We start from the raw sequence: 15196 nt of genomic DNA on the forward strand, positions 1-15196 counted from the left end.
AACATACCTGATACCACGCTATGTAAACAATCTATTTCGGTCATTTCATCTAACACAAACAAAATACACTATGCAGCTACCATGTGTAACAATTTGGAATAGATTTACAATTCTAATTCCTATTTAGGAGATTCCGGAAAGCAAATCCTAAATGTTCTTAGCAAGTTTTCAAATTCATTTTCCGGCAGTTTTCCTGTTCAAGGCCTCTGATATATAAAAATATAAATCTGGCATTATGGCAAAATCATTATGAAATCCGCTTGAATATTTCAGAAGAAATTATGATGCCGGTGCGGCTATTCCAAAAGTCAACTATTCTTTATGAAATCTGACGGAAAATAAAACGAACATACAAATACAAATCTGGTTTATAATCATAAGATCAACAAAAGGTGGTTAGTACGAAGTTGATAATAAACGGTACAATCGACTCTATCCCGTTATAACAATTATTTTATAGCCTTTAATATCATCTCATTTAATAGATAAGAGTAAGTATAATAACAAATATATAACATAATGTATCAAAATCTGTCTTTGTCATTCTAGATTTTAAACTCATGAGAAGTGTTTTCGTGACTAAACCGCGCTAGTAAGAAAACACTGCCGAGCATTTATTTTCGAAATGTTTGTTGAAATATATTTTCGTTTAAGTTCCATTTCTTATCCATGTGTTATTGAAGCAGATAAAAAAGCTGCATTGCTAGGTCTTTATGCAGACATTTCTTTATTTTGTGATATCCATTTGTTACGAATGACAATAGATTTGTTCAATGACGACTCCACGACCAGCAGCGATTGCTTTGTTTGTGCAGCACGAGGCAGGCGTCACACTCTCTATCGCAGAACCTATTCCTGAAAGTGGTGTTTTTAAGTAGATGTTAGTTTAGTTTCTGACTTTTAACTCTTTGTTAGTTGCGACTTTAAAATTGGCCTTCCTTCAACAACCATAGGTCTTCTCGGACGTCCAAAAAATACAAAATTTTCCCTTCAAAGACTTCTAGACTGGAAATATCTTTTTCTGTAAAAGATGCGTTTATAGTGAATGGCGAACTCAACAACTAAATATTGTATGAATCTCTTCCCTTGTCACAATCAGCAGCAATCGTATGAAATGATATAGATTCCCTTGTCACAATCAGCAGCAATCGTATGAAATAATAAAGCTTCTCTTGTCACCGTCAGCAGCAATCGTATGAAATAATAAAGCTTCTCTTGTCACCGTCAGCAGCAATCGTATGAAATGATATAGATTCCCTTGTCACCGTCAGCAGCAATCGTATGAAATGATATAGATTCCCTTGTCACAATCAGCAGCAATCGTATGAAATGATATAGATTCCCTTGTCACAATCAGCAGCAATCGTATGAAATGATATAGATTCCCTTGTCACATCAGCAGCAATCGTATGAAATGATATAGATTCCCTTGTCACAATCAGCAGCAATCGTATGAAATGATATAGATTCCCTTGTCACAATCAGCAGCAATCGTATGAAATGATATAGATACCCTTGTCACAATCAGCAGCAATCGTATGAAATGATATAGATTCCCTTGTCACAATCAGCAGCAATCGTATGAAATGATATAGATTCCCTTGTCACAATCAGCAGCAATCGTATGAAATGATATAGATTCCCTTGTCACCGTCAGCAGCAATCGTATGAAATGATATATATTCCCTTGTCACAATCAGCAGCAATCGTATGAAATGATATAGATTCCCTTGTCACAATCAGCAGCAATCGTATGAAATGATATAGATTCCCTTGTCACAATCAGCAGCAATCGTATGAAATGATATAGATTCCCTTGTCACCGTCAGCAGCAATCGTATGAAATGATATAGATTCCCTTGTCACAATCAGCAGCAAGCAAATGATATAGATTCCCTTGTCACAATCAGCAGCAATCGTATGAAATGATATAGATTCCCTTGTCATCAGCAGCAATCGTATGAAATGATATAGATTCCCTTGTCACAATCAGCAGCAATCGTATGAAATGATATAGATTCCCTTGTCACCGTCAGCAGCAATCGTATGAAATGATATAGATTCCCTTGTCACCGTCAGCAGCAATCGTATGAAATGATATATATTCCCTTGTCACAATCACATCCCTTGTCACCGTCAGCAGCAATCGTATGAAATGATATAGATTCCCTTGTCACCGTCAGCAGCAATCGTATGAAATGATATAGATTCCCTTGTCACAATCAGCAGCAATCGTATGAAATGATATAGATTCCCTTGTCACAATCAGCAGCAATCGTATGAAATGATATAGATTCCCTTGTCACAATCAGCAGCAATCGTATGAAATGATATAGATTCCCTTGTCACCGTCAGCAGCAATCGTATGAAATGATATAGATTCCCTTGTCACCGTCAGCAGCAATCGTATGAAATGATATAGATTCCCTTGTCACAATCAGCAGCAATCGTATGAAATGATATAGATTCCCTTGTCACAATCAGCAGCAATCGTATGAAATGATATAGATTCCCTTGTCACAATCAGCAGCAATCGTATGAAATGATATAGATTCCCTTGTCACAATCAGCAGCAATCGTATGAAATAGCTTCTCTTGTCACCGTCAGCAGCAATCGTATGAAATGAGATTCCCTTGTCACCGTCAGCAGCAATCGTATGAAATGATATAGATTCCCTTGTCACCGTCAGCAGCAATCGTATGAAATGATATAGATTCCCTTGTCACCGTCAGCAGCAATCGTATGAAATGATATAGATTCCCTTGTCACCGTCAGCAGCAATCGTATGAAATGATATAGATTCCCTTGTCACCGTCAGCAGCAATCGTATGAAATAATAAAGTCACAATCAGCAGCAATCGTATGAAATGATATAGATTCCCTTGTCACAATCAGCAGCAATCGTATGAAATGATATAGATTCCCTTGTCACCGTCAGCAGCAATCGTATGAAATGATATAGATTCCCTTGTCACCGTCAGCAGCAATCGTATGAAATGATATAGATTCCCTTGTCACCGTCAGCAGCAATCGTATGAAATGATATAGATACCCTTGTCACCGTCAGCAGCAATCGTATGAAATGATATAGATTCCCTTGTCACCGTCAGCAGCAATCGTATGAAATGATATAGATACCCTTGTCACAATCAGCAGCAATCGTATGAAATGATATAGATTCCCTTGTCACAATCAGCAGCAATCGTATGAAATAGTAAAGCTTCTCTTGTCACCGTCAGCAGCAATCGTATGAAATGATATAGATTCCCTTGTCACCGTCAGCAGCAATCGTATGAAATGATATAGATTCCCTTGTCACAATCAGCAGCAATCGTATGAAATGATATAGATTCCCTTGTCACAATCAGCAGCAATCGTATGAAATGATATAGATTCCCTTGTCACCGTCAGCAGCAATCGTATGAAATGATATAGATTCCCTTGTCACAATCAGCAGCAATCGTATGAAATGATATAGATTCCCTTGTCACCGTCAGCAGCAATCGTATGAAATGATATAGATTCCCTTGTCACAATCAGCAGCAATCGTCAGCAGCAATCGTATGAAATGATAAATTCCCTTGATCAGCAGCAATATAGATTCCCTTGTCACCGTCAGCAGCAATCGTATGAAATGATATAGATTCCCTTGTCACCGTCAGCAGCAATCGTATGAAATGATATAGATTCCCTTGTCACCGTCAGCAGCAATCGTATGAAATGATATAGATTCCCTTGTCACAATCAGCAGCAATCGTATGAAATGATATAGATTCCCTTGTCACAATCAGCAGCAATCGTATGAAATGATATAGATTCCCTTGTCACAATCAGCAGCAATCGTATGAAATGATATAGATTCCCTTGTCACAATCAGCAGCAATCGTATGAAATGATATAGATTCCCTTGTCACCGTCAGCAGCAATCGTATGAAATGATATAGATTCCCTTGTCACAATCAGCAGCAATCGTATGAAATGATATGCAATCGTATGAAATGATATAAATCAGCAGCAATCGTATGAAATGATATAGATTCCCTTGTCACAATCAGCAGCAATCGTATGAAATGATATAGATTCCCTTGTCACAATCAGCAGCAATCGTATGAAATGATATAGATTCCCTTGTCACAATCAGCAGCAATCGTATGAAATGATATAGATTCCCTTGTCACCGTCAGCAGCAATCGTATGAAATGATATAGATTCCCTTGTCACAATCAGCAGCAATCGTATAAAATGATATAGATTCCCTTGTCACAATCAGCAGCAATCGTATGAAATGATATAGATTCCCTTGTCACCGTCAGCAGCAATCGTATGAAATGATATAGATTCCCTTGTCACCGTCAGCAGCATCAGCAGCAATCGTATGAAATGATATAGATTCCCTTGTCACAATCAGCAGCAATCGTATGAAATGATATAGATTCCCTTGTCACAATCAGCAGCAATCGTATGAAATGATATAGATTCCCTTGTCACAATCAGCAGCAATCGTATGAAATAATAAAGCTTCTCTTGTCACCGTCAGCAGCAATCGTATGAAATGATATAGATTCCCTTGTCACCGTCAGCAGCAATCGTATGAAATGATATAGATTCCCTTGTCACAATCAGCAGCAATCAATCGTATGAAATGATATAGATTCCCTTGTCACAATCAGCAGCAATCGTATGAAATGATATAGATTCCCTTGTCACAATCAGCAGCAATCGTATGAAATAATATAGATTCCCTTGTCACAATCAGCAGCAATCGTATGAAATGATATAGATTCCCTTGTCACAATCAGCAGCAATCGTATGAAATGATATAGATTCCCTTGTCACAATCAGCAGCAATCGTATGAAATGATATAGATTCCCTTGTCACAATCAGCAGCAATCGTATGAAATGATATAGATTCCCTTGTCACAATCAGCAGCAATCGTGTGAAATAGCATAGCTTCTCTTGTCACCATCAGCTATCGTATGAGATAATATAACTTCGATCATAAACCAGCAGATGACGTCAGATGTGCGTGTTTATAAAACACGATAAAAAAAATACTTGGTGACCTTAAATTAAATTCTTAAATACATCAATGTATTCATCAACATCGTTGGAAGACAATCAGACACAGCGGAATTAAAGAAAATGAAATTTATTGATATAAATGCAAAACATTCAATAACTATTACAGACGTAGTAAGAGCAAGGTTGCATGTGAAAAGCTATGCTTTTGTTGCCGAGTTCAAATACAGAGAAAATATGAATGAGGGAATAAAAACAAATATCATAAAATGTTAAATATTATAAACATTGATATATTGGAAAAATTACTGTAAATCAATATTTTACACCAAATAAATCGAAATTCTGGAAAAAATCGATTCGATGATTATATTTATTCGTTTTTTTAATTTACAGGCGTTACAGACATTGTTGATTGAATGTAGAAATTCCTAAATGTTACACTATATAATATGATAAAGAATTAACACACTATATAAAAATATTTCAACATTACAAAATATGACAATATTAAAACTACCACATAATGATAACATTACGAAACGCATGACTGAAATAACGTTCTGATGGCAGAGGAATTTCGTGAATATATTACAAAGCCGACATAATAATGACAATAGCCAATATAATTTCACTTCGGAGTTCGTCAATGTCCATCACCTCAACCAAATATACTGCATATCAAATGAAAACGTTCTTGTGTAAGACAATGCAAATCGTTATAGACCGATACAAGATAACAGTTTCTCAGGAAACCTAGCGAATTCCTGATAACATAGGCAAATAAATGGCAGTAAAGCCGATATGCAATTCTTCTCTTTTACTTTCATTAGTGTTACAAACCAGGAATCCTTCGATAAAACTCAACATTTCAAACAGTTATTTCCCAGACATGCCATTTTCCTTTAGACATTAAAATTCAAGGCAGTCACTTCATCAGATTTGATTTTCATTTTTGTATTTAATCCAAAACCCTGTCCGCCAACCAAGTTGTTAAAAACATCATAACTTCAGTAAGAAATAATGGAATCATTTAACCTGTAATTCATAATTTTGACTGGAGTCCTTTCTTTTTTCACTTGTAAGAATTAAAGTTAAAATTTCTTCTTTGATTTGTGGTAAAATATCTCATTTTGATTGATGCTTCAAAATAAATCTATCATAACAAACTGCTGTCATTAACTTCATACTTTTTTGTCCTTGGGTTCAGTTATGTGCCTGCACGTGATGTTTTTTGTCGTTGTTGTTCGATTTGTTCGCGCTGTGATGCACGTTATTCTTCTTCATTGCGATCCTTTTATGTGACAGGCCATTGTTTTTGCTCATGACGTCATTCTTTTTGTGTAGAGGGCCTTTCATTTTATGATGCATGAAACGGTTGCGTTTGCGCTGCTGAATGTGTCTGCCAATGGCGGCCTTCATTCGGTCTAGTCTTGCTTGGCTTCTCTTATCTGTATGTGGTCTCGACATTCTGTGGCCACGTTTCATGATTGGGACTCGGAAGCGATGCGCCGCTGGGTCAGTATTTCGGCGATGACGCTTCAATTCAGTCCGAAGGTCACGACGAAGACGTTTGATACGTCGGAGGGTTTTCTCAGCTCGAACTCTTTTCGCACGATGAAGAATCGCTTCTTTTGGAACTCTTTTCATTCTTTTGAGAGCTCTTTCGGCATTATGGGGTTGTTTGGCCAACGTCAGAGACCTTCGTGTACGTTTCATTCTTTTTAATTCGGTTTCCGGGTCGTGTATACGTTTCATCCGAGACAGTGTTGGGCCATCTGTTTTTCGTTTGGTTCGAACAAGATCCTGGTTTATCTGCAACATCTTAGTCTCCTCCGCCTCTCGGGTCTGTCGATGTTTAACCTGTAAAAAAATCAAACAATAGATAGTTAATAAAATAGGTCCGTGCATAACCTCTAAGTGTAATGCAAAAGCGAGTAAAATGAAATCAACGCTTAAATTCTAGATATGCAGTAAGTGTATTTGTAATATTTCGCAAACAAATATTTTTCTGTTGTCCGATTTGGGTTTCGTTAACGAGGATCAACTTTCTCGCAACTCCGCCAATAACATGAAAGCATGTCCATACATTTGTATCCATGCATACAGACATATAACAAAATGTTCCCAAAATTTAAATATTTGCCGGTTTTTGAATTTTTACATGTATCATATGTCTGACATATATACGAATTCAGCGAAATGAAATCCCCTCGAATATTACCAGCTATACAAGTTTGCCAGTTGAAATGTAGCATATCTTCTAATAACATTATATCGCATCAATAACATCCTCAATAAACACACGTGTTACTGCTAACAGCACAGAACATATGGATTATGAAGGATGTATTTAAAAGGTACAACACATAAATTGATGATGGTATCTCAGTCAGTATAATCATATCTCTCTTCGAGTTTTGCGACACGAAATAGTATTTCTCATTGTCAAGATATCTAAAAAGATATTTTCTGCAGTCAAATAAATGTCAACCTTCTTCACCACAAACCGTGCGATTCAACATTGTGATGTTAGAATATGATCGATTTGTCATTTGTTTTTCTTTCAAGTCTGATAAAATTGATTTATTGATAACCTAAATACTTCTCACAAGAACAGGACAAATACCAGTACACTGAAACCTGATATTAATCTAATGTGAAAGGTATAGACTTCCGTGCTCAATAACGGACTTGGAAATCATATTGTTGATAATTTATATTGGAGCCAAACGTCACGAGAGGATTCTCTCTCGCAGCAAAGAAAAACATTATTTGCATTAGGCATCAGACAGAAACCATAGAGTATTATTTCTATCATAAGGTGATACATTGCTCCAGTCAGCATGCATTATTTCCCGATACCTATGTCACATAGCGCTACCCAACAACTGCTGTAAATTGATTTTCTAGACATCGTTTTATTGCGTTGCTAGGTATAGATGTTGCGTACACACGTATGTGTATTATGAGTTAACAACAGGTACTTGGTCTGTATACCCTCACATCCACACATTATTGTACCAGGTTAATCTATTAGATTGATATATGAAGCATATAATGACAAACTTTTCTTGGACACATTCTTTTCGAAAACAGGTCAACATTTATTGTCCGAAAGTGATACAACTGTATATTGTAAACTCTGAGATACTTTAACTGATTTATGAGATATCTAAAACATTGAGATATCTAATTTAGTTATCTATTTATTCTAGAGATATCTTTTATAGATAGCTTTAGTGCTGTTAATTAGTATCTTTGAAACAATTCGATATATATAAAATGTTAATACCTTAATTTATGAATAAAGATATAAATTTGGCTTTCTAGACACTAGCCATGTAGCTGAAATTACGAGGACCTTTGTCTATGAAGCAGTATTTACAAGGAACATTGGCTATTTATTGATAATTATGAAACACTGGCTATGTAGTGGTAACTACGAGGAAACACTGGCTCTGTAGTGGTTATTACGAGGAAACACTGGCTATGTAGTGGTAACTACGAGGAAACACTGGCTATGTAGTGGTTATTACGAGGGAACACTGGTTATGTAGTGGTTATTACTAGAAAACACTGGCTATGTAGTGGTTATTACGAGGGAACACTGGCTATGTAGTGGTAACTACGAGGAAACACTGGCTATGTAGTGGTAACTACGAGGAAACACTGGCTATGTAGTGGTTAGTACGAGGAAACACTGGCTATGTAGTGGTTATTACGAGGAAACACTGGCTATGTAGTGGTTATTACGAGGAAACACTGGCTAAGTAGTGGTAACTACAAGGAAACACTGGCTATGTAGTGGTAACTACAAGGAAACACTGGCTATGTACTGATTATTACGAGGAAACACTGGCTATGTAGTGGTTATTACGAGGGAACACTGGCTATGTAGTGGTTATTACGAGGGAACACTGGCTATGTAGTGGTTATTACGAGGAAACACTGGCTATGTAGTGGTAACTACAAGGAAACACTGGCTATGTACTGATTATTACGAGGAAACACTGGCTATGTAGTGGTAACTACGAGGAAACACTGGCTATGTAGTGGTTATTACGAGGAAACACTGGCTATGTAGTGGTAACTACAAGGAAACACTGGCTATGTACTGATTATTACGAGGAAACACTGGCTATGTAGTGGTTATTACGAGGGAACACTGGCTATGTAGTGGTTATTACGAGGGAACACTGGCTATGTAGTGGTTATTACGAGGGAACACTGGCTATGTAGTGGTAACTACGAGGAATCATTCTCTATGTAGTGGTAATTCCTAGGAAACACTGACTATGTAGTGGTAATTAAAAGAAATATTGGCTATCTTTTTGGGATTTAATAGTCGGAAGTGACTACAGCTGTATTCTAGACCTTGTTTCGCATGATCTTTATGTGAAACAGAGTTATGAAATGTCTGAAGGTGATCGTGCTCTGATCGTACAGATGAGAGATGCACCATTGAGGGTGACTTTCTGCTGTGATTGTACAGATGAGAGATGTCCCACTGAGGGTGACTTTGTGCTGTGATCGTACAGATGAGAGATGCACCATTGAGGGTGGCTATCTGCTGTGATCGTACAGATGAGAGATGAACCACTGAGGGTGACTACGTGCTGTGATCGTATAGATGAGAGATGTCCCATTGAGGGTGACTGTGTGCTGTGATCGCACAGATGAGAGATGTCCCATTGAGGGTGACTGTGTGCTGTGATCGTACAGATGAGAGATGTACCATTGAGGGTGACTGTGTGCTGTGATCGTACAGATGAGAGATGTTCTACTGATGGTGACTACGTGCTGTGATCGTACAGATGAGAGATGTACCATTGAGGGTGACATTGTGCTGTGATCGTACAGATGAGAGATGCACCATTGAGGGTGGCTATGTGCTGTGATCGTACAGATGAGAGATGAACCATTGAGGGTGACTGCGTGCTATGATCGTACAGATGAGAGATGTCCCATTGAGGGTGACTGCGTGCTGTGATCGTACAGATGAGAGATGTACCATTGAGGGTGACTGTTTGCTGTGACCGTACAGATGGGAGATGTACCATTGAGGGTGGCAGTGTGCTGTGAACGTACAGATGAGAGATGCACCATTGAGGATGTCTATGTGCTGTAATCGTACAGATGAGAGATGAACCATTGAGGGTGACTGCGTGCTGTGATCGTACACAAGAGAGATGTACCATTGAGGGTGACTGTTTGCTGTGACCGTACAGATGAGAGATGTACCATTGAGGGTGACTGTTTGCTGTGACCGTACAGATGGGAGATGTACCATTGAGAGTGGCAGTGTGCTGTGAACGTACACAAGAGAGATGTACCATTGAGAGTGGTTGTGTGCTGTGATTGTAGAGATGAGAGATGATACAATAATACAACCGAGACCGGTTTAGCTATACCTGAACACTAATATAACAGAATAGCGTTATTATTTTTTTATTAATGTCGATATAAAAGTAGAGGTTGTAGAATATCGATTCAACAATAATTAAATTAACCACGAATTAAAAAATCGATAATAAGCTCATAAAACTTTATCCATTTTATTTATACTACATATATTACTACAACACTGCTGTTCCCAATGGTATGACAAGTATACATACACGTTTATCGTGCACATGACACATTCACATTGAATCTAACGAGTACGTGATGACTGTAGTAAAAAGACCTATAAAACGCTAACACGGTCACATGCCATTGCGTTATCGTTCTATTTACGGAATGCCTCGCCTCATTTTATTTCGATTATCTTTGAAGTTTCTAAGCATTTAAAAGCTTTTAAACGAACACTCTCTCTGGTCAGTATCCCATCGTAAATCACATGAATAGCAAGGTTGTTAGCACAGTTAATGTCCCCATAGGTTAAAACAAATGTCCTGTCATTACAACATGTCTGATATTCCGTGCCGGTACAACAATCAGATTGTTCCCCGTCATGACAACAACATACTTAATGTTCCTTGTAGTTACAAAAACAAAAAATAGAAAAAAAAAAAAAAAAAAAAACACACACACACAAAAAAAACCCCTAATGTTCCTGTGGTTACCTCTATATTACACCCAATGTCCCCTACAGTTACAACAAGCCTGATGTTACCTGTAGTAACAAAAACAAATTCAACTTCCCTTTTGCTACAAAATCATTTCCAGTGTTCAATATAATGACAACAAATAGCCAGATGTTCCCTACGGTAGCAACAACATGGCCAATGTCCTCTGTGGTAGCAACAACATGGTCAATGTTCCGTGTGGTTACAACAACATGGTCAATGTTCCGTGTGGTTACAACAACATGGTCAATGTTCCGTGTGGTACCAACAACATGGTCAATGTTCCGTGTGGTTACAACAACGTGGTCAATGTTCCGTGTGGTTACAACAACGTGGTCAATGTTCCGTGTGGTACCAACAACGTGGTCAATGTTTCGTGTGGTACCAGCAACGTGGTCAATGTTCCGTGTGGTTATAACAATGTGGTCAATGTTCCCTGTAGTTACAACACCATGGCCAATGTTCCCTGTGGTTACAACAACATGGTCAATGTTCCGTGTGGTTACAACAACATGGTCAATGTTCCCTGTGGTTACAACAACATGGTCAATGTTCCCTGTGGTTACAACAACATGGCAAAAGTTCCCTGGGATGATTGGCTATTTAAGAGCAAATTCATGATGAATTAACGTGTATCAAGTATGCATTTATAATTTATAACATCAGGTTTTCCGCTGTGCCTTGGCGTCACTCTCTCAACACAATGACATTTCGATGTCCCTGTGAGTCACCCTCTCATGAAAATGTCATTTCGTTGTTCCTGGGAGTCACCCTCTCATGAAAATGTCATTTCAATGTCCCTGTGAGTAACCCTCTCATGACAATGTCATTTCGTTGTCCCTGGCAGTAACCCTCTCGTGACAATGCCATTTCGTTGTCCCTGTGAGTAACCCTCTCATGAAAATGACATTTCGTTGTCCCTGGGAGTCAACCTCTCATGAAAATGACATTTCGATGTCCCTTGGAGTCAACCTCTTATGAAAATGACATTTCGTTGCCCGTGGGAGTCAACCTCTCAGGAAACTGACATTTCGATATCCCTGGGAGTCAACCTCTCATGACAATCTTATCTTTTGTCCCTGAGAGCAACTCTCTCATGAAAATGACATTTCGATGTCCCTGGGAGTCAACCTCTCATGAAAATGACATTTCGTTGTTCTTGGGAGTCAACCTCTCATGAAAATGACATTTCGATGTCCCTGGGAGTCACCCGCTCATGGAAATGACATTTCGATGTCCCTGGGAGTCACCCGCTCATGGAAATGACATTTCGATGTCCCTGTGAATAACTCTCTCATGACAAGGTCATTTCATTGTCCCTGGAAATTATCCTCTCATTACAAGGTCATTTCGTTGTCCCTGGAAGTAACCCTCTCATGACAATGTCATTTCGTTGTCCCTGTGAGTCAACCTCTCATGACAATGTCATTTCATTGTCCCTGTGAGTCAACCTCTCATGACAATGTCATTTCGTTGTCCCTGTGAGTCAACCTCTCATGACAATGTCATTTCGTTGTCCCTGTGAGTCAACCTCTCATGACAATGTCATTTCGTTGTCCCTGTGAGTCAACCTCTCATGACAATGTCATTTCGTTGTCCCTGTGAGTCAACCTCTCATGACAATGTCATTTCGTTGTCCCTGTGAGTCAACCTCTCATTACAATGTCATTTCGTTGTCCCTGTGAGTAACCCTCTCATTACAATGTCATTTCGTTGTCCCTGTAAGTAACCCTCTCATGACAATATCATTTCGTTGTCCCTGTGAGTCAACCTCTCATGACAATGTCATTTCGTTGTCCCTGTGAGTCAACCTCTCATGACAATGTCATTTCGTTGTCCCTGTGAGTCAACCTCTCATTACAATGTCATTTCGTTGTCCCTGTGAGTAACCCTCTCATTACAATGTCATTTCGTTGTCCCTGGAAGTAACCCTCTCATGACAATGTCATTTCGTTGTCCCTGTGAGTAACCCTCTCATGACAATGTCATTTCGTTGTCCCTGTGAGTAACCCTCTCATTAAAATGACATGCAAGATTAATCCAAGCTTAATGTAGACCAGGTATATTTTCCATAACCAATATTGTCGAGAATTTAACAACCAAATTCATAGTCAGAAAAATCTCATAAAAAACTACAGAGACCTTAGAGTTGAAAAGACCTACATTCAGAGGTATGAAAGCGTAACTTCATTAGAAAATGACCACCTTTTATAATACATACAGATGTGTATATTTAGTGTTGCACTACCCCAACTCTTTATCAATTGTGTAGTAACGTATTTTATAGCGATCAGGAAGATTGACAAGGACATTTTATAATATTTCTTAGACGTAATAGGTGGCTAAAGGCATTTAGAAAAATAACGTTCACTTTGTAATTAGTATTGTAAGCATGGACCAAAAATGTCATAAACTGCGTCACACAATTAGTTTGTCCTTCTATCAAATTCCAATGATGTTATGTGGCTATTGGGTATAGATGGTGAGACGCACTTACCACATAATTCAATATTTTTGCTAAATATTAGAATGTCATTTACTTTCATATACATAATGGATGGTGTCATTATCCGTCATTTTTTACGTATAACATGATGAGTAACGGCAAACTTCGGGTACTAAAATCCAACAGAAACTTTCTAGCAACCTTCCCATACAGAGAGTGTTATATCTGAACACTAATCAACAGTGATGGACACCATTTATCTCGGTGTTTCTGAAATCAATACGCGACAAACATTCTGCAATGGCATCCGTTAAATTAAGATATTACAAATGGCGGGAAGCCAAAAGTAACTATATCTGACCTACTTATATGTTCCAACAATAGTGCATGCTTTGGATCATTTTTTAAATAAGGAAGCCGTGTAAGGTTTTACAAAAAAAAAAAAAAAAAATGCTTGGAAATGTCTAAATATTGGTTGTCTTCACTCACCTTTTTCCCTAGGACAAGGGTACAGACCATCACCAGCATTAACAAGGAAATAGTTCCGCCCTTCATTTTAAGATATGGCCGACGTTTTTCAAACCTCTAGGAAGAATTCATCCACTGAATTATACAGATATGCATTTGAACCAAAATGGCAGCTCTCTCCTGTTTCGGTCGCCAAGCCGTTTCACTAGAATCAATATCGATCGTAGGTAGGGCCGCCCGTGGAAGCTACACTGTTGGGCTTGAGTAGCAAAATATCAGTAATGCATTACACATTACACTGTACATATATTCGATTCATTACCAGTTGCTGCGTAGGAATATGAAACGGTGCAATTTTATCCCTAATGATTGACAGGGCTAATAACAGTGGCTGACATTATACATGTTCATTTTCGCTCGTAGCTAACTTTAACTAATCGCCTTTGCGTAGAATGTCAAACGACAACAATTATACGACCGTTAACTGATATTGCCATCTGTTCTTGTCATCACGTTTCAAAAGGCAAGACTCGTTTATTATTTACTATCGACAAATATCGATGATCAATTTAAATACTCAATTATAATTTGATTCCATTCAATTCTTTTTGGGAGATAAACTACTATTATTTTCAGTCGTTGGTAAATGGATGATGCATACAGCATGATGGTTCTTTTCGTAAATCAGTTCAGGAACGCGAAATGGAGCGACGTGCAATCCTTCAATGTTCTGTCGCGATTTCCTTGTTGATTTGGAAAGTTTACGGACAAGTTCTCTAGATGTAAAAGAACTGTTTTCAATTACAGAATGGAAACTATAATGTATAATAATCGTACTGTTGATATTCCAGTGTGTGAACTATACACATATTTTGAAACTCATGTGAACCTCCTAGTTCACAGAAATTCTTGGCATCATGTTATGTTGCTATGATGCCATTAATGATAAGTCTATTGATTGAGTAATCCGAAATATTACTGTATTTACCTGTTTGCGAAATACGAAAAAAACACAAAATGAAATAAATATTCATGAAAAACACTAACCATGTGTATGTAAAAACACGTACAACCCTATCAAACTGTTGACTGTTGTCTTGTGGGGCTTTCTGGTGCACACTAATTGGAATGTGATTGCTTTCATTCGGAGTGTGAGGTAGAGCACTTATAAGTACACGAGAGAGAGTTA

General features: G+C 38.0%; 1 protein-coding gene across 1 annotated transcript; it reads right to left on the reverse strand.

Annotated features, from left to right (window-relative positions):
- Positions 1 to 5365: 5365 nt before the first annotated feature.
- On the reverse strand, positions 5366 to 14289 carry LOC132555386 (uncharacterized). The gene is made up of 2 exons (XM_060219734.1): positions 14029 to 14289; positions 5366 to 6885 (listed from the first exon to the last, which is right to left on the reverse strand). Exons 1-2 carry the CDS (start codon positions 14092 to 14094, stop codon positions 6229 to 6231), a joined length of 723 nt encoding a protein of 240 aa, XP_060075717.1. The 5' UTR covers positions 14095 to 14289; the 3' UTR covers positions 5366 to 6228.
- Positions 14290 to 15196: the final 907 nt, after the last annotated feature.

This window comes from Ylistrum balloti, unplaced genomic scaffold (assembly GCF_031769215.1).
Source record: "Ylistrum balloti isolate Yb309-2 unplaced genomic scaffold, AGI_CSIRO_Ybal_v1 Utg370482, whole genome shotgun sequence".
NCBI lineage: Eukaryota > Metazoa > Mollusca > Bivalvia > Pectinida > Pectinidae > Ylistrum > Ylistrum balloti.